Consider the following 21,508-nt stretch of genomic DNA (forward strand, 5'->3'; position numbering starts at 1 on the left):
ATCTGCTCTATTACTTCAGCAGTTCATATCCAATGTTCACCGTTCTTGGTCACAATGTTTATCTGCATAGTATCACACCATGTTTGATAACCACCTGGAATGTCCCAAAGGCTGTGGAGTTACTGCCCTTGAATAACTTAACATTCACTCTTTTACTTTAGTAGTTCTAGTCCAGTGTTCACCTAACTTGGTCACTTGGTGTTTATGGGCTTAATATCTTGGACAAGTTTGATAACCATCTGCAAGACCCTTGAATTATTTAAAATGGCAAAATTTGACAATATCCGCTTCATATCTTCATAACTGAAGTAGATCTCAACCAGTATTCACAAACTTGGCCTGAATGTTTATGGGCATAATTATTATCTTTGCCATGTTATTGAATCAACTCAGTTGCCTTTGTCACTGGAGTAATGCCCTTGAATTAAAGAACTTGAGGTTACTGGCAACGAGTCTGCTCGGTAACTAGAGTATTTTAAAAGCTACAAGCGAATTACTTAGAAGGGCCTGTTTTGTGATATTTTGCCATTCTTTGTTTGGTATGAGTTTTGCCTCAGTTTTCAACAGTATGTCAGATCTATACCCTGTCCCAGTGTTCTTTGACCAAGTCCGAATGATAACTTGTTCTCCACAAATAATGACAGTATCTTCATACGAATCGGAGATGGAGGCTTGATGGCTGCAAAGGTATTGCCTTGTGTAATGACAACGTCCTCACTTGAATAAGAGATGGAGGCTTGATGGTTGCATGGGCACTGCCTTGTGTAATGACAACATCCTCACTTGAATCAGAGATGGAGGCTTGATGGTTGCAAAGGTATTGCCTTGTGTAATGACAACATCCTCACTTGAATAAGAGATGGAGGCTTGATGGTTGCATGGGCACTGCCTTGTGTAATGACAACATCCTCACTTGAATAAGAGATTGAGGCTTGATGGTTGCATAGGCTCTGCCTTGTGTAATGACAACATCCTCACTTGAATAAGAGATGGAGGCTTGATGGTTGCATGGGTACTGCCTTGTGTAATGACAACATCCTCACATGAATCAGTGATGGATGCTTGATGGTGGCATAGACATTGCCTTGTATAATGACAACATCCTCACTTGAATCAGAAATGGAGGCTTGATGGTTGCATGGGTACTGCCTTGTGTAATGACAACATCCTCACATGAATCAGTGATGGAAGCTTGATTATTGCATAGGCTCTGCCTTGTGTAATGACAACATCCTCACTTGAATCAGAGATGGAGGCTTGATGGTCTCATAGGCACTGCCTTGTGTTATGACAACATCCTCACATGAACCAGAGATGGAGGCTTGATGGTTGCATAGGCACTGTCTTGTGAAATGACAACATCCTCACTTGAATCAGAGATGGAGGCTTGGTGGTTGCATGGGCACTGCCTTGTGTAATGACAACATCCTCACTTGAATCAGAGATGGAGGCTTGATGATTACATAGACACTGCCTTGTGTAATGACAACATCCTCACTTGAATCAGAGATGGAGGCTTGATGATTGCATATACACTGCCTTGTGCAATGACAACATCTTCACTTTAATCAGAGATGGAGGCTTGATGGTTGCATAGACACTGCCTTGTGTAATGACAACATCGTCACTTTAATCAGAGATGGAGGCTTGGTGGTTGCATAGACACTGCCTTGTGTAATGACAACATCGTCACTTGAATCAGAGATGGAGGCTTGGTGGTTGCATAGACACAGCCTTGTGTAATGGCAACATCCTCACTTGAATCAGAGATGGAGGCTTGCTGGTTGAATAGGCATTGCCTTATGCCAATATCGTCACTTGAATCAGAGATGGAGGCTTGATGGTTGCATAGGCATTGTCTTGTGTAATGGCAACATCCTCACTTGATTCAGAGATGGAGGCTTGATGGTTGCATAGGCATTGCCTTGTGTAATGGCAACATCCTCACTTGAATCAGAGATGGAGGCTTGATGGTTGCATAGGCATTGCCTTGTGTAATGGCAACATCCTCACTTGAATCAGAGATGGAGGCTTGATGGTTGCAAGGGCATTGCCTTGTGTAATGGCAACATCCTCACTTGAATCAGAGATGGAGGCTTGATGGTTGCATAGGCATTGTCTTGTGTAATGGCAACACCCTCACTTGAATCAGAGATGGAGGCTTGATGGTTGCATAGGCATTGCCTTGTGTAATGACAACATCCTCACTTGAATCAGAGACGGAGGCTTGATGGTTGCATAGGCATTGCCTTGTGTAATGGCAACATCCTCACTTGAATCAGAGATGGAGGCTTGACGATTGCATAGGCACTGCCTTGTGTAATGACAACATCCTCACATGAATCAGAGATGGAGGCTTGATGGTTGCATAGGCACTGTCTTGTGTAATGGCAACATCCTCACTTGAATCAGAGATGGAGGCTTGATGGTTGCATAGGCACTGTCTTGTGTAATGGCAACATCCTCACTTGAATCAGAGATGGAGGCTTGATGATTGCATAGGCACTGCCTTTTGTAATGACAACATCCTCACATGAATCAGAAATGGAGGCTTGATGGTTGCATAGGCACTGCCTTGTGTAATGACAACATCCTCACTTGAATCAGAGATAGAGGCTTGATGGTTGCATAGGCACTGCCTTGTGTAATGACAACATCCTCACTTGAATCAGAGATGGAGGCTTGATGGTTGCATAGGCACTGCCTTGTGTAATGGCAACATCCTCACTTGAATCAGAGATGGAGGCTTGATGATTGCATAGGCACTGCCTTTTGTAATGACAACATCCTCACATGAATCAGAGATGGAGGCTTGATGGTTGCATAGGCACTGCCTTGTGTAATGACAACATCCGCACATGAATCAGAGATGGAGGCTTGATGGTTGCATAGACATTGTCTTGTGTAATGACAACATCCGCACATGAATCAGAGATGGAGGCTTGATAATTGCATAGGCATTGCCTTGTGTAATGACAACATCCTCACATGAATCAGAGATGGAGGCTTGATGGTTGCTGAGGTATTGTCTTGTGTAGTGACAAAATCCTCACCTGAATCAGAGATGAAGGCTTGATTATAAAAGAGGTATTTTCTTATGTAATGATATCCTCACTTCAACCAAAGATGGAAACTTGGAAGGTTGCAGAGGTATTTTCTTGTGAAAAGACAACCTCCTCACTTGAATCAGAGATAGAGGCTTGATGATTACAGGGATATTTTCTTGTTAAATGATAACAGCCTCATTTGAATCAGAGATAGAGACTTGATGTTTAACTAGTGACAATGTCATGTAAAATTGACACAACAAACCTATCAGGCAATTGTGACCTCTGAACTGGTAGTCACATTGATTTGTATCAAAAAATGACTGCCACGGTTCAAGCTAGTCTTCTCTACATGGCTTAAAATGTTTTCCTCTGCATCTGCAGACCAACTTTCTAAAGAGATTTGGTAGATATGTTTATTGGATGACTCTATTTTTAATAAAGTTGTACCTGTTTTAAATGATGAATAATCTTGGACTATGAAAACGCTCTTCTTTTTTATAAAACAGTTTCGTCCTTAAGAAGCTTTCTTGTACATTATGCAATCACATCATAAAGAATATATGTGCCGTGCCATGGGAAAACCAACATAGTGGCTTTGCGACCAGCATGGATCCAGACCAGCCTGCGCATCCGCGCAGTCTGGTCAGGATCCATGTTGTTCGCTAACAGTTTCTCTAATAGCAATAGGCTTTGAAAGCGAACAGCATGGATCCTGACCAGACTGTGCGGATGCGCAGGCTGGTCTTGATCCATGCTGGTCGCAAAGCCACTATGTTGGTTTTCCCATGGCACGGCTCATATGATGCTATTCCTTCCTTTGGGAAAATCTGGCACTTGCATCCTTTTCAAGTCTAATTACGTTTCTATTAACTGTGCAATATTTTATGAAAATGATTATCCTTGTGTTTAATTAAATAATTAAATATTTAATGGAAATCGATATTCTGTTTTTAAAAGGTTATAATAAAATTCACCAGATTACATGTACTTAAATGGACATGAAAACAGGAACCATTTACTTTGTATAAATGACTTGAGTTTTGGAAATCATATCATAGTATGTTTTTTGCCTTTATTGCCTGCATTTCAACTTGGTTTTAGTTTAGTTCAACTTTATATCAGAGCTTTTTGAGTTGTAAGTATGCAGCTTTGTTTTGGGCATAAAGGATCAAAGTTACATCAAAGTCGGAATTTCGAATTTTATAGATTGTTTTGTCTAAAGAGGCTAAAATACACAATGGAAAAACCTATAAATAACTGGTGTGTGTTTTCTTTTTGTTTTAATAGTTTGTTTTGACAATAAATGAACAACTTATACATATGTATTTAGAAATCTAAAAATATCTTTTACCCCCATTACTATACAGTTATTAATACATTGTGACATCAATGGTGGTATTGTCTTTTGTTCCAAAAGAAATCCGGAAAAAAATCGGTACAGAACAGAAAAGGTGAATCAAACTTCTGTAAATACTTTTAACCATTCATAAAGAAAGGAAAAGTCATGACATATATACATATAACAAGACTGTTTTATACAAAATTTAATACAGCTTCGTTTTGGGCATAAAAGATCAAAGTTTGATCTGTTTCAATAATTATATATTTATATTACATAAAAACACTACTGCCAGTTATGTGAGGTTATTGTGCGTTCTTGCTTGCTTGGATTTATGTTGTGCATGAAGATCTTTATATATGATATAACTTGAATTGTTCTTTTTACAGATTTTAAAAGTGTAACTTTTCTGTGTTTAAGTTGGTTTATGTCCATCTTGCACCTGTTAGTCGTCCAGTATTTCTAAAGTACAGCTCCTACTAAACCACTCGGCCAATTTCAACAAAACTTCTCAGATTTGTTCCTCGGGTGGTCCCCTTTTAGATTTCTTTTAATCTGGCTCATCCACGCATAATTCTGTTTGCCACGCAACAAAAAAGGAAAAACAAAATATCCTTTCCGCAGAAACTGCTGGCAAAATTCAAAATAATTTCGCAAAACATTTCTTTCTTCTTCAAATTTCTTCAATTCACTCGGTTTCGTTAAAATGCATGGCTGCCTGAGGGCGGGGCTAGTTTTCAGTTTATTTCTATATATGGCAAATTTTGAATATGTTCTCCTCTGAAATCACAGGCCCGATTTCAAAATAATTTCACAGCAATGTTCCATTAGTGACTCTTCACCAAATTCCCTTTTAAGTCCTTCCGGTTTGTTTATTTGAGTTAACAACATTTTAGTTTTGTAACAGCGGGCAGTTTACTGTACCGAGGTTCCTGGATTCTGTACCTTCTTCCATAAATGAAAACAACAGCAAGGGGTTTGGGCTAGATTTGTCTGCATGACTACATGGAAAACTTTAAAACTATTTCTCTAAAATCTTTAGCCCGATTTCAAGAAACACAAATCAATTTTGGGTACCTTTTACTAAGTTCCTTCAGATGGCAATCTATGGCACTATCGTTATGATTTTGAAATAATTCAGCACAAACCGTCTACCAGTACTGCTCGGATTTTTCTAATTTGATGGAAAAAGACTACAACGAGAGCTGAATAGAAATTTTTTTAAACCCTCATGTTTTGTAATAAGCTACTGTAAAAATGTAAATATAAGGACTGAATGATATTTCTTGTGATGGGTATAACCTACACTAGGACTTCTTGCAAAATCATCCAAGGATATTTAGAGGGATTCATGGATGTGCAAGAAGTCACAATGTAGTTTATTCCCGTATAACGCATAAAAAAATATCATTCAATCTTTAGCCTGCTGGTGGCAAGTGATTCTGCCTTTGCGACCAGTGCAGACCAAGATCAGCCTGCACATCCTACATACTGCATATAAGATTTAATGTAGGGATAATACACGTTTTTTTGTGTATTAACGTCTGCAGAAGCCCGCGGGATTGTTTGTGACCGAGACCGAAGGTCGAGGTCACAAACATATCCCAAGGGCTTCTGCAGATGTTAATACACAAAACAAACGTGTATTGTCGCTATTCTTGCATAAAAATATATTTCACGGCGATTTATGTATTGTTTTCATACGTGATGACTTGACGATTCCGGTACATTTTTTATTTACCATTCCAGTTGTTCTTGGAAACGGTAAACATGTTTTAAATATCCGTATCCAGGGCCCGGAAATAAACAACGCTATCAAAAGCACCTCCTGAAGGTTTTTAAGCGAGTTTTTATCTCTCATTATTACAAACATAAAATTACCAATAATTGTTCATATCATTTCACAATTTGGTGGACTCGATCACAATTTCAAGAATAATAACTTTGCATTCGAGTTATATTGAGTACGGACACGCAGTTGGAGTACGGATAAGTACGAACGTAGTGTCAAGTTTCCAAGCTGTTTATATAAATTCTTAGAGAAATTAGATAAAAACATACCGACTGATACTTACCAAAATCATAAATATAATACCTAAAAACGAACAATAGCACAAGTTACACGCGATACTTATTTATTCACAGTTATTTACAATAACTGAACAGACGCTTTGTAAAGGGAGTGAACTCTAAGAGAAGCTAGGGCGTACATTGATGGGGGCAGTACGATTGGGGTTGGAAACAGATACAGCTAAACATACTATGGATTACATTGTATTTATAATGCTACAAGATGAGGTTGTTAAGGAAGAAACAAGACGCAGATGCCAAATATCAGTGTGCGTAAAAATACATACATATATCCCTGGCAAAGCATTTCAAAAATAAAAATCGGGTATTAACAGCACGTGAATTGCCTTGTTTGCACACGATTTTTCTCCCGTTAATACATGGGCGGATCCAGTGAAAAAAGTAGTTTTTATGCAAGAATTAATAAGAAAAAGGCGGGAAATTATTTATAGTCTTTTGAGAGTTGATTTATTGGGTTTAACGTCGCACCGACACAAATATAGGTCATATGGCGACTTTCCAGCTTTGATGGTGGAGGAAGACCCCAGATGCCCGTCCGTGCATTATCATTAAATCATTATGTATTCACGAGCGGGCACCGGGTAGAATCACCGACCTTCCGTAAGCCTGCTGGATGGCTTCCTCACAGAAGAATTCAACGCCCCGAGTGAGGCTCGAACCCACATCGATGAGGGGCAAGTGATCTTTCGAATTGAACAAATCCTTTATGTAATAGTAATTGCGACAGTATTGCTGAAAAGGCTGTAGAATTTAAAAAATCACATACGCTGTACTACGGGGAAATGTTTAGAGAAACTGCACAACTTGCTAAAAAGTAAAATATCTAAGAAGAAAATTTAGGTTCTAAGAACGCAGCCTCTTCAAAGCGCCGTTGGCGTTGGACCGCCACCATGTTCGGAACGCCACCATGTCCAGACCGCCCCCGTGTCCAAAATCACAGGGCAGTATGAATAAAAGCTATTCCCAGGAAGTGAATGCCAAACTCATGCAATAGTAACAAAAATGTTCTGGTAGATTTATAAACAAAAAAAAGCCTAAACAAACATAAACGCAAGCACTCAATGCCTTTTCAGACGGCAGGGTAACGGGATTAATGCATTTGAATAGCAATACATAGAAAATGAACTTTAGTTTAAATTGCATTTACGGAAGTTCTTAAAAATCAGCAAACTGCTAGATTCTGCGACAGTCTATAAATATAGAAAGCAATAGCAAATTAGCTAAGGTAAGAATATTATCGCATGATTCAGAAACAGAAAAATAAAAGTAACAAAAATATAGAAAGGACCCAAAAAATGTACAAACTATGTCAGCAAGACGTTAAAATATGTATTCATACGTGCCTAATTGCGTGAATATGCATTTTATAGTATAAGACCGTGGAACATGTGCTATAATAATTGTCAGAGTATAAGAAGGACGCGTTTTTAATAATTTTGTGAGTATGCATGTCGGAGTACAGCATAGATGCGTGTGTTGATAACTTGAATATGCATGTCAGAGTACAAGATAGGTGCGTTTTTAATTATTGTATAAATATCAAATATTTGAAAGTCTTTGCAACATTGTGGCCTTACAAGAATTAGAAACATACATTTTTAGCTCGATATTCAAGATAGAGCATTGACGCCTGCGTCGGCGTCGCGTCCGATTTGGTTAAGTTTGTTGTAATGTATCTCAGCAACCACTGTGGGAAGTGAAACTTCCCACACTTTTCATGTAAATGACTTACATTGCACGGTTCCTAACTCTGTTCTTTACAATTAGCCTTTTGACTTAGAAATTTGGTATGTTTGTATTAACGACCAGAACCATTGGGAATGGATGAACTTCACACACTATTACTTAAACTGCTTACATGCACAGGTCCATAACCTATTTTGCTTTTTTTCAAAATTATGCCCTTTTCGACTTAGATTTTTGGTAGTTGTATGAGCGGTATCCATATCACAATGGAAGGATTGAAACTTCACACTTGTCACTGTCATGATTTGACAGCACAAAGCAGTCCAAACTTTATTTTGCTTTTTTAAATATGCCCCTTTCACTAGAATTTTGTTAAGTTTTTGATTAAGCTGGTATCTATATCACTAGGGAAAGGATGAAACTTCACACTAGTTCACGTCATGATTACATCATGCAAGGATCAATAACCAACTTGCATTACAATAGCCCTTTCACTAGGTTTTTGGTTAATCTTTGTAAGCTGGTACTCATACCCAATGAATGGTGAAACTAATATGCATGTCAGAGTACAAGATAGGTGCGTTTTTAATTATTGTATAAATATGCAAACTATTTTGAAAGTCTTTGCAACATTGTAGGCGCCTTACAAGACATTAGAAACATACACTTTTTTTAATAGCATTAATGGATTATTTCTCTCAAATACCGTTAGTTCCAGTATTTTTTGTAAATCATAAAAACAGACATACCCTTCATAATATTTTATATGCCCCTTTCCAAAATTTTAAGTGCGTATGACATAAATTAAAGTCCTATAAAATTCGTAGAAAAGAACCATGCTCCCGTGCCTAATTCATTTTAATAAAAAGTGAAATAGGGAATAACAACGTGCCGTGGAACCAGTACGTTACCAGGGCCTAATATTTTTACCTGATACATATCAATACCAAAAAAGAGAGCAAAATGACGAACATGACGAACAAGAGACTTTTTGTATTAAATGTTAATTTGTCTTTTAGTTTTAGTCGGTATTACATGAGATTAAGTGACTGATTTGGTGACATTTTTGAGTTTTGCTTTATATTTGTTACAAACAATATTGCAGATAAACCATAAGTGTTGAATAAAAACAATGTGCTCTTCACTATTGAACAATAGTTTAATGCCGATTTTCTAAGTATGATTTTCCATGATCCTGCTTTTGAAAAATTAGGTAAAATGTGGTCTAAAGTGTGGCTAATGCATTTGTAATATTTGTACATGCATAAAATAATTGCAACGCACTTGTGTACGCCAAACATGCTTCTATAAACCAGATTGATTTATTGATGAGGTCTCAAAATGTTCCTCTTTTAGTTCAATCCATTTTTATGTAACATATAAAACTGTTTAACTGTTATTTGCTGTTGAAGAATATTATATAGATCAGATCAATAAATAATAATAATAAATTATTGATAAATAGAACGTTTCTCTACTTAGAAAGTTATCGAAATATATCTACACTGCTTTCAATGAAAAGAAGCACTTGTTATAAAGCAGCTGTTTAATATTTAAACGCGACAAAACTAACATAGTTAATCGTGTATGGTTAGTCCTGTATTTGCTTTGACCTCACTTTATCGGATAAGCAAGCTCATTTTTCGGATGTAGATAGTGCATTTACAAACACATCAAACTATTTATTTGACTTCAGATACCTAAGTTGCTTTACCAGCTACTACTATGGAACATTATTTACCCTGTATATTTGTGTATTAAATAGTACTAAATATTTTCATCGCCTTCCACAAAATAAACCTTTCAATGGAGGCACTGGTTTGCAAATCGGCTAGCTGACAAAATCTTATAACTATTTTTTTCAACATATGCATTGCAACGTACTTTTCAACACTTATATCTATTAATGCAGTAGAAGAAAAAATGCAGTTTTCATTTTGAAGTAATTTACTGATAACATCCCCAAAATATAAGGTACCAATATTTTCAGGATGAATAAAAGTAATGGAGCTATTGGTACTATTTTTGACGGCTTTGGTATGACGCGGCAGGGCATCACGACCTCCAGCATTCGAAGCGGATGCACAACCACTAGGCTATCGAGAAGGTAACTGTCTTTGTCTTGTATGATACCATAATTTAAAGGTGTTCCTGAACTGTTCGGTCTTGCATGTCGATATTGTATTGTTACCTTTTATCTACATGGGCTATTAACCCTTATTGTAGGGTGACTTTTAACAAGGCACGTTATATACCGAAATGTTCGTAAAAGTTTGTAGATTCTGAAAGTGCCGACATAAATTGGCATTAATGGTGGCGAGCCGAAAAACCCAAGATTGCGTCCAAGATGGCCGCCATAAAATAAAAAAAGGTGCTTCTTGTAAAAAATAAGGTTTTCTTCATTCACTTTTTATCAAATAAACTGCTGGCATGTATTTGTTTGTACAATTATTGCAACACACCTTTCATGAATTGTAAAACATTTAAATTGTTACATTAAAAGGTAAAACAAATGATGTCAAAAGGTTAAATTCCTGCTAAAAATACAAATTTTGCCCATTCATTATCACTAATTTGTAGCTTTGAAAATTAGAACTTATAAATCCTTTTGAAAGAATTTAAAGAATGGCACAAAAGCTTATATAAAGAATGACAATTATTGATATCTTACAGTAAAACTGTTGTAAAAGGTAACCATACTAGATCTAATGTGACTTTATGTGCGCATTACAAGCAGGTAAACAGAAAAGTACTTGATGAAGTTGATACATATGGATACATGTGTCTAATTTTCTTCCTCAAGTTATGCAAGTATGAAAAACAAATGTTGTGGTCAGTTTCTAGTTCTATTTTATGTTTTGTATTCCCCCAAGGATAGGGATTTTTTTTAAACCATTCTGAGGTCAGAACATCAGAATAGCTACATATTTGGTTCATTTATGGTAATTGTTTTAAATTCAGTATATTTTTTTTATTAATACATTTATTTATATTTGTTATCATGGACGCGGATAATGTCGTATTATCCATAGACAGGTTTTCAATGCTATTCAAGTAGTGTCCGTATATTGCCTCAAGCAAAGATTTGCATACAAAAATAGAGTATATTTTTGCATAACTTGAAATATACGCACCTTGATAGAACATTATAAAACGTTTTTAAAACGTTTCGATGTCACTGAAGTAATTAAAAGTCTAATTAATCAGTTTTATAGGAGCTGAAAAAATAAACATCGTCATATTTTCCAAAAAATTATATAAACATATTCGGTTTTAAATGTCAAAACTGAAAACATACTGACACTATATTCCCTGCTTAAACGTTAGAAAAGTGCCATATATAAACATTATAAATATTTCTTCAAACCCCTTGTTTAATAGTCGACTGATATCCTATCCCAAAAGGGGATACGGTAGGTTGACAAAAATGTCGCCCCCTTTTCGTTAGAGAAAGGGGCATTGATCCTGTGATGCGTGTATGTGGTCGCACGGTCACATTTTTTTTACAATGGTGTCCCTTTTTAGTGTGGTGAGAAATGTTCAGTAGGAAGAACTCTAAGTGTGCTTGGGTTACAATTTCTCAGTGATCATTGCAAATGATCAGTGTGAAGTGACCACAGCTCTGAGTACTTTTCGCAGAACATTGATCATCCAATAGTGTTCGCGGCAATGTGAGTACTACTTACTGGGTATAGTGTTCACGGTACTGTTCTGTGAGTATTGCTCACTGAGAAGTGTTCACAGCACCGTGATTACTGCTCACTAAGTAGTGTTCACATTACCGTGAGTACTGCTCATTTAGTAGTATTCACGGAACTGTGAGTACTGCTCACTGAGTAGTGTTCATATTACCGTGAGTACTGCTCATTTAGTAGTATTCACGGAACTGTGAGTACTGATCACTGAGTAGTGTTCACGGTGAGTACTGATCACTGAGAAGTGTTCACGGCGAATACTGCTCACTGAGTAGTGTTCATGGCACCGTGAGTACTGCTCACTTAGTAGTGTTCATGGCACCGTGAGTACTGCTCACTGAGTAGTCTTCACATTACCGTGAGTACTGCTCACTGAGTAGTGTTCACGGGACTGTGAGTACTGCTCACTGAGAAGTGTTCACAGTACTTTGAGTAGTGCTCACTGAGTAGTGTTCATATTACCGTGCGTACTGCTCACGGATTAGTATTCACGGTACTCTGAGTACTGCTCAGTTAGTATTGTTCACGGTACTCTGAGTACTGCTCAGTAAGTATTGTTCACGGTACTCTGAGTACTGCTCAATGAGTAAGCATTCAAGGTACTCCGAATACTGTTCACCGAGAATGAACTTAAGGACATGATTTTGCAAACTTTTGAAATCTGAAAATTGTCCTGAAATCATATGCTAAATATCTATCTATCCGATATTTGAGTTTTCTGATTATCTGACCTTTTGACCTTTAATCTGCATAATAAATTTTGGCAATTTATGTTAAGAAGATATTCATAAAATCTGACATATCGTAGTAAAAATATTAAACACAAGAAATAATTAAAATTTACAGTATATGAAAATTGAGACATGATGGTGTGTTTAAACATTGTAGTCATCATTACTTTTGTTGCGGCAATCTTGGACGCCATCTTAGATGTCTCATATCGCCACCATGTATGCCAATTTATACCGGCAGCCTGATAAATTTCAGATCTTTACGAACATTTTGGTATATAACTTGCCTTGTTAAAAATTGGGTCCGGGTTCAACATTTTGAATGGCCTAATTGCCGCCTTACTATTACAATGCTGGACAGGATTGATTCTGTCTTTGCGACCAGTGCAAATCTTGATCAGACATTGTTCGCCATTCAGTCAGTATCTTTTTGGTAAACAACCCTCTTAACAGTTAATGGTACTGCCCAAATTGAAAGAGGGAACAAGTTCGTTATAGAAATTTTCGTTATAGAAATTTACTGGATGGGAACTATTTTCCGGACAGGATTAGTTTCCGGACACATGTAATATTCGCTTTATTTCGTTGTTATTCATGTAATTGTTTCATCTAGATCATTTAGATATTTGTTCTTCATGTCTACAAAAAAATCACTATTTTATAAGGCTGTAAAATGTTTGAGTTTTTTATGATAATTCACCTGCGTTCATAAAACAACTTTCTGACTTAACGGGGCATGAAGATAGCATTGCGCATGCGCAGTAGTTCACACATGCCGAGGTATCAAGTGGGGAAGAAATAATCAAACTACATAATGATTGTCCGCTGATAACATGTTCTACTTTTAATTTCACGCTACAAGTTACATACGATGCAGGGTTGTCGATTTTTGCACTAATTTTATTCTATATCTATTGGAATGATCAAGAATTCGTATAAGACGAAATTCGAGTTTTTTATAGTCAACCTCGGTTTGCTTTCGTAGCTGGTATTGAACGTCGGGTTATGTTTCATGTGCAATTTTGAAGAGATGAATGATTAAGAAATGTGTAGAAATAGTTTAATTACTTATTTTGATATCAAATTAACAATAAAACACCGTCAAAATATTTGTCCGGATACTGGTTTACCTGACGGGAAAAATAACTTATTTTAGTGACCCCATTTGAGGCCCCATAGAAACCATATTTTACGTCACAACGCGATGCTGATTACAACATCAGATGTGGAAAGAGCTGAAGTTTGTGTAGTGTGGACTTCATTTATGTAGAATTTTTTTTTAGGGAATAATGGAGCCGAAATATGAAATTGTGTCCGGAAAATGGTTCCCAACCAGTAGGGTTAATTTTATATATAAAAACATGTCTGAGAACCATATAAGTTTAATGTCTAATATTTCGGAAGATAATAGTGAGGAATCATAATCGTAGTATTAAAAATCGAAAGAAAATATGACTTTGATCAGGAAATTTGACTTCTATCAACTCTTCGAATATTTAAATGAGCTGTTCTGTTGATTTTAGCGAAATAATAAAATATTGATAATTATATGCGTGAACATGATCGTTTCCTACATCACAGTGCTTATCCCTATTTACTTATTTATTTATTTATTATTGCTAAATGGTTAGAATTCTGACCAGGATTTCGTAATTATGCGGGCAGAAGTCACTGAATGCGTGCGTATTGAAAGTATGTGTGACTATTATTAAAAGGTATGTCACTGGAAAATGATTCATTCAAATGTTTCTGTTAAATATAAGCTACAATTAAAATCGTAAACGCTTATAGACATCACTGAAATTACACTTAGCGTTGACAAACTCCCCTGATGACGTCTGTTGAGATGACATACAACAAAGTGATCGGAAATTGCTTCTCAGTTGTGTGACCGATAGAACCGCCGATATTTCAGGTAGACAACTACTTGCTGTCTTGAACGATATATCAAAGGTGTAACGAGAACAATGAACTGGCGGAACAGTAAATAGTTAACTGGATTGAACGAAAGATCTTACAAATATGGACATGTTTGAGAAAATGGATTTTTAAAGAAAAAAGTATATACGTTATATTTTCTACGAAGCATTAAAGAACAAACTTTTGACTGTTTTTAAATGTTGTTAAGGAAATTCCGAGTGCATATACAGTGGTTAATACAGGAGTGTTTTTCACATTGAACTTGATGAATGAGTAGAATAAATGCAAGGGCTCTGCATAGATATCGAAATTTAGTTTTTGTTTACCTATTATATATAAAAGTCAATTCAGCCAACATGTTCTACACTTAACCCGACGCCGATGTCAACATGGTATCACACTACACTAGTGAATGGCTTTATTTCACTCCTATGACGCCAAATAGACGCAAAATAATAACAATGAAAACATGCTATACATTTTAGTGTTACAAGTGTGATGTATGAAATCGTGACTCAGTCAACAACTTCCTAACCGACTACGTATATATAAGGGTATGGAATAATTAATGACAAGTAAGTGATGTAAAAGAAGGCCGGAGCAGTTCAGAACTGACGTTGTTTATACTTTTGAGTGATGAGTATTGTTTCTGTGTTGTTTTATAGATGATAATGGACAATACCGCTAATTTAAACAATAGCGATAATCTAGTGAATATTTATTTCGTGATAAATAGTATTTATGCAGTTACAATGGCGCTTGGAATTTTCGGAAACATTTTAATCGTTTCGACAATTTTGAAAAATAAATATTTGCGAACACCCATGAATTTAAGTCTTGTAAGTCTGGCACTGTGTGATCTTATAGTTTGTGCGTGTGTGTTACCAGTAAGACTTTATTTGTACAATGGCACCTGGGACGAGCCCTACTCGCAGGTTCTCTGTCGAGTTGACGTCTTCATGAAATCTGTTTGTGATTACGTGCAACCATCAATGTTGGTGGCAACAAGTTATGAGCGGTACAAATCTATTGCTAAACCGTTTCAAAGTAAGTCAAAAATGAAACGAATTGTTATCGTAATAACTGCCACTTGGAGTACGTGTTTATGCTGTGGCGTAGCGAGTGCTTTTTTGTTCAAAGATGGTGCCACCATTTACCCGTGCAATAAGAACATCACAAGTGTTGAAATGAGTACACGTGTACAAAATTACAGAGAAGCCTATGTTACATTTCCGCTTGGATTTTCTTGTATAGTTCTTGTTATTATATTTTATTTCCTTATGATGAGGACCTTGCACGAGCACACAAATAAAATGAAGAAACAATTCAAAGCAAAACCATTTAAAAACAAAGTTCATCCGGAGTCTAAAACAGAGCAGAGCGTCAAAAAAGTAACAAACTTAGATACATTGACAATTGAGCCCTTGGTTATTGAAAACAATGACGCTAACTTATCCGATAATTCTAGACAAACATCTGGAACTAGCGTTAACACCCAGGACAGCATTCAAAATAGCAATGAAGCTGTTAATACGACTGCAAATCAAAACGGTCAATTATTGCAAGAAGGCGATGCAGTTCGAGAAGATGTGCACGCAGATACCACGGAGAGTAATTCTGAATGTCAAAAAGTTGAACATATTTCTCCAGGGGTTACACTAAGGTGTATATCGATTAGAAAGACAAGAGATAATATTCTGTTATCTTCCAACGAAAGTAGACACATGCGGAGATTTTCTACTATAGCCAAACACGTTGTGCTCATTAAGTCACATAAAAAGAGGTCACTTAACAATATGCAAGTTAGGTTATCTAAAAATATCTCAGTGGACAAACTTAATAAGACCTCTTCAGCTGGTCAGGAAAGTAAATCTAAACAAGAGTTTGTAGACTATTACCTAGAAAATGAAACAGGTATTGAAAACAGTGTAAATAAAGAGGTGAAAATAATCGGTTCTGAAACTGTCAGGATATCTCAACCTAATACGAAGAAAGATAATATAAAACCCGAACCATTAAATAGTACATCTGTTGCATGTGCAAATTACCAAGCTGAGGAGCAAATGATAGCAAATAATCTCGCTGGACAGACAGAATGCTCAGAATTAAATGAATCGAAAACATTAATTCATAATAAAAGTATATCATACAAACCAGCTAACGTACATGTTGAACCTTGTAACGAGAATTCAAACATAGATAAAAGCAGCGAAAAAACTTCGGAAAAGCTTAATTATGCATCAGACAGTAAGGATGAAAATTCTTCAGCAGGAAATTCAAAAATATGTATCACAAGAAAACCTGATGACGACAACAACGATATAAAGCTTGGAAATATAAATACACTTCCAGGGAAATCAGAACGTGCACCTGAAGCCAGTGAAAAACAGAACAGTAAGAATAATTTGTTAGGGGAAAAGAATAAAATAAGTAGCATAGATGTCGTAGATTTTTATGGGACTGTACACAAAGACGTGGAAGTGGAAGGAGCAGTAGTAGGGGCCGTCTGTGTTATGAACACTACCAATAGACTAGAGGGTAGACGAAAAGTAGAAATGAGGGCAGCGAAAAGAATTGCGGTCATGATTGGATCGTTTGTGTTACTTTGGTTACCACTCCCTCTAATTGCTTTATTTGTTTCAAGTAGAAGACAAATATCAAGAAGTGATATAGAAGCCATATTAACCTCAGCATCAATCAGCGCAACTACGATTGCGTTCAATCCGATACTCAATTTATTGCTAAATAAACAATTAAGGTCGGCAGCCCTTGCGATACTTCGAAGATCTGTCAATGCTTTAAAGAGAATTAGGTTATATAGACGGTAATAAACGTTTCTTTTGAAGAGAATTATAAAACAATAAATCATAGTTTTTACATGTATTCAGTGGACAAGTAATGAAATACAGTGTGTAGCTCTCTTAGATAATTAAGATCTTTTATTCTATTTTGTATACGACATAACAATTTTAAGGAGTGACGTAGCTAATTTATGCATTTTGTAGAATCTTAGTATATATAGTCAAGACAATACACCGTATGTATACAAAAGAAATGCATTGTCTTAAAAATGATGTTAAAATTCTTTTGCTCGTGCATGTTTTAATGTGGTAGTTGGCGCTTTCCGCTTTAATCCATCTTCTAAGGGGCGTGTTAGTAAAAATGTGATTTTTTAAAGTAAAATATTTTACTAAACATTCTTACAACATTTTAACACTTAATATGCAAATAAAGTAAAATGTTTTCAGGTTATATTTCTTAATTGTAATCATTGTTTGAAAGAATTACATCACGAGTGCGCAATATTGAATTATATCTGAACGATAAACAATGCTTTTATTCATGAATAATTCACTGTTTATGATATATTATCTCTATTTTAACATGATAGAATTTTATATGCAGATTATACAGTTTGTCTGTAAAATTAACACGATTGAAGATTCTTCAAAGTTCAAAATGTTGTAACTACTTTAGAAAAGATAAACATTTCAAATGTGTTTGATCCTTTAAAATCAAAGGGGAAAAATGTTTCGGAATTCCCAAATTGCAGAATTTATAAATGTAACATTAAATAATATTTCTAACAGAGATTAATGGTAAATTATTTTTGATACGGACTTTTAATATTGCTTTCGTTTTTGTTACATTTTCGAATTTGTCATTAGATACATTATATATAGAAATAATTGTACAATAGATTTTCTATTGGTATTTCAAAATATTATATGATTATTTGAATAAAATATGAATATATGACAGAAGAACTGACTTTATAGTATATTGATCAATTTTGTCAATTTTCTATGAAATGGAATATTAATAAATAATACTACCTCATGAATATTATATGGTAACCTTGGAAATAATACGTATAATCTACGCTTATCAATTGCAGCGAGAATTTCAGAAAAAAAGTAATTTGATGCAAAGTCAAAGCTACTATCTTGTCTGCATGCATCACGTATCCGTTTATATTATGCATTATGGATGCGGTGGTTTAAGTATCATTCGATTTACAGAAGGATTTAACCTTTAGTCTGCTGGCGGCAAGTAATTCTGCCTTTTTGCGACATCATGGTCTGCACTGTTCGCTATTCAATCACTACATTTTCAGTGAGCACCCCTCCGAGTAATAAATGGTATTGTCCAAATTGAATGATGGACCAATTCATTTTTAGAAATTTAGCTGGCTAAAGGTTAATATCTCAACGTTTCTTGTGCAAGTTATCCCTTTTTCGCTCACCTGAACACAGAGAATGGCTTATGGTGAGTTTTTTTCGGATTGTTGAATGCCCATCGTCCGTGCGTGGTCAACAATTTCTTTAAAGATATCTCCTACTAAACCACCAAGCCAGTTTCAATCAAATTTCACAGAGATGTTCCTGGGGTGGTCTCCTTTCTTTTGTCATCCGTACAGAATTCGAGTCGCGGCAGGGGAAAAAAGTTTTACATATTTCCAGGGCCCAATTTTTGATTGGTCGGTTACTTTACTTGTGGGAGTAAGTATCATTTACACAACAGCCTACCCTTCTCCAGAGCTCCGATGTGAACTTAACCATTGTGACTACATGGAAAACGTTAAATTATTCTTCTGATTTGACACGGAAGTTCCTTGGGTGTCCCTCTACCAAATTCGTTCTATATCCCACAAGTACCCTGCCTCCGCCCCACAAGATTAAATTACTCTCAGTTTCTTGCCTTGCCTGTGTTGATATTGTCTCTTAGTATCACCGCGTCACCTCCCACATTACCCCCATTACCCCCCTCCCCCCCACACCCCCAATCTCCACCCCTAAATAATTATACATCTTCCTGTCAGAAAAACACAGGCCCTATCTCACAATAATTTCAAATATAGTTATGTGACCCTCTACCAGAACTATTCAAGCGAAGTGTAAAACTAGGAGAGGAGCGATTTATGACCACCATGGCTCTCTTGTTTATTACACGCACATACGATCGAGTTGCTTCACGAGTAAATTAAGTTATTTGAAGTTATTTGTTGTTGTAACTTATTTTCTGATCTACATACCATCTTATTTCAGATATCTGGTTTAATGCAAATGATACCCGTTATAAACTTTTGCAACTGTTTGTGGTTAAAATCTCATTACCTTACAAAAGATTCCGCTGTTGGGAGTGATCTTAAATATTGGTGCAGAATCCGTGCAGTCTGATCATGGTCCGCACTGTTCGCTATTCAGTCAGTAAATTTTCATTGAAAACCCCTTTGAATAATAAGTGGTACTGTCCAAATTGAAAGATGGTCCAGTCCATTATAAAAATTTAGCAGGGTAAGGGTTAAGGAGTCAATTCAATTTTACTATGATAGAATTTCGTTTATCTCACGAACAGACTTGGCAAAACAGTGTAAGACCTACACTGTAAGTATACATATAATGGGGTAAGTATTACTCTATCATACTAACTTTTTACAGGTACACACAGCTACTCAAGGTAAGTATAAACGGTAAGTATTACACTTTAATTAAGGTAAATATAAACTACTACTTATCAGAAACAAGTATGTATGAAAACAACAAACATGTGATACATTTAAGACTTATTTAGGTGTAACTTTTCAGAAGGTAATCAAATGCAACAAAAGTCTGAGAACCAACTCCGCGAACAATCATGAAACAACATACACCGAGAAAAAAATCAAAACATATAATATACAAAACAAATCATGGAAAAGCACATACACATATCAGTTTCACACAATAAAATAATAATACATACATGTACATAAAATATTTATCTATAGCGTTCTGTTCAACCCTCTGTCCATCCATGCTGGTCTTTTCCGCATGCGTTTGGGTCTGTAATCTTGTGATGAACTTGGGGGTGATAGTGGTGATAATCCCATACTTCCAGGAGCTCGTCGCATCGGAATAACGAACGGTTGTGTTCTGTTGATTGTTGCGTCAGTTGTAGAAATATTTGTTTCTGCCTGTTGTTCTTGTCCATGATCTGTTTTTCCGGATATGGACAAGATGGGAAGAACCGTGTTTCGATGATGAATTCTAGATTATTTTTATATCGAGCCCCTTCTTGCTTCGAGTCATACACAGGAATTTCTTTATTTGGCTGACTTACAACTGCTGCAATTACTTTACTAAAAAGCCTATATAAGAAGATCAAATACAACGCATAAAATGGCCGATATAACCCTCGGCGCTGAGATGCAATCAAAGGAATGCCGGTAATCAGTGTACTTGATAAAAAAATTAATTAGCTCGGAAAATTAATACTTAAGACAGACAATGGAAATAATTATGCGGATTTTGTATGATAAAAATGTTTCAGTCAGTAACGATTGATTTTTTAAGAATATATTCTGTATAATAAGGCCTGCAGAAGTTTAAATGTAGATTTCCACAAATCCACCACTGTGTATGCCCGATAATTAATCAATTTGTTCATCTCAGTGTATTCGACTCTTGTCTGTTAATTTTAAACATTGAATATATATTTCTCAATGTCAAATGAAACGTAATTTGTAGACCAGTGGTTTTCATGCCCAAGCCATTAAAATTGGAGGTTTCCATGCTTGCGAGTGTGTCCGTCCGGAGGGTGTGTGTGCGTGTGTGTGTACCACCGATAACTGTTACACATTGTTGTGCAATGTCGGATTTGAAATAACTTTGCAAAAATGACCACCGTAACAAGATCCAGATCACCAAGCTTAAAAGTCAATTCACACGCAAAGCTCATTTTTCTTTTTCCTTCCATAAGTTTTTTATGTAAGCTATGTGCGATAGTCAAATAGATTAAGCACAACCATTCATATAAAAGACTACGTATGGCATTGAAGACCCATTCCTCTAACTGAAAAGTCATGGTCCCACTTAGAGAGTACTAGTACCTTGGCACAATCAGTCATCATAACTAGACATGTGTTACCTGCAAGACCTAGACCTCTAGCTAAAACGTCAATGTCACCTTTAGATATCAAAGATTTTACAACTTTAACTAACATATAAATTGGTG

At 36.1% G+C, this 21,508-nt stretch overlaps 1 protein-coding gene across 1 annotated transcript; it reads left to right on the forward strand.

Moving 5' to 3' along the window:
* The first annotated feature begins 14,277 nt into the window (after positions 1–14,277).
* LOC123530439 (uncharacterized) lies at positions 14,278–18,125 on the forward strand. The gene has a single exon (XM_053520695.1). The coding sequence runs from the start codon at positions 15,178–15,180 to the stop codon at positions 17,338–17,340; it is 2,163 nt and encodes a 720-aa protein (XP_053376670.1). The 5' UTR covers positions 14,278–15,177; the 3' UTR covers positions 17,341–18,125.
* The last annotated feature ends 3,383 nt before the right edge of the window (positions 18,126–21,508 follow it).

This window comes from Mercenaria mercenaria, chromosome 13 (genome assembly GCF_021730395.1).
Source record: "Mercenaria mercenaria strain notata chromosome 13, MADL_Memer_1, whole genome shotgun sequence".
In the NCBI taxonomy this organism is placed as follows: domain Eukaryota; kingdom Metazoa; phylum Mollusca; class Bivalvia; order Venerida; family Veneridae; genus Mercenaria; species Mercenaria mercenaria.

Coding starts and splice junctions, on each gene's coding strand:
- LOC123530439 (XM_053520695.1), top strand. CDS start 15,178: ATGATAATGGACAATACCGCTAATTTAAACAATAGCGATAATCTAGTG.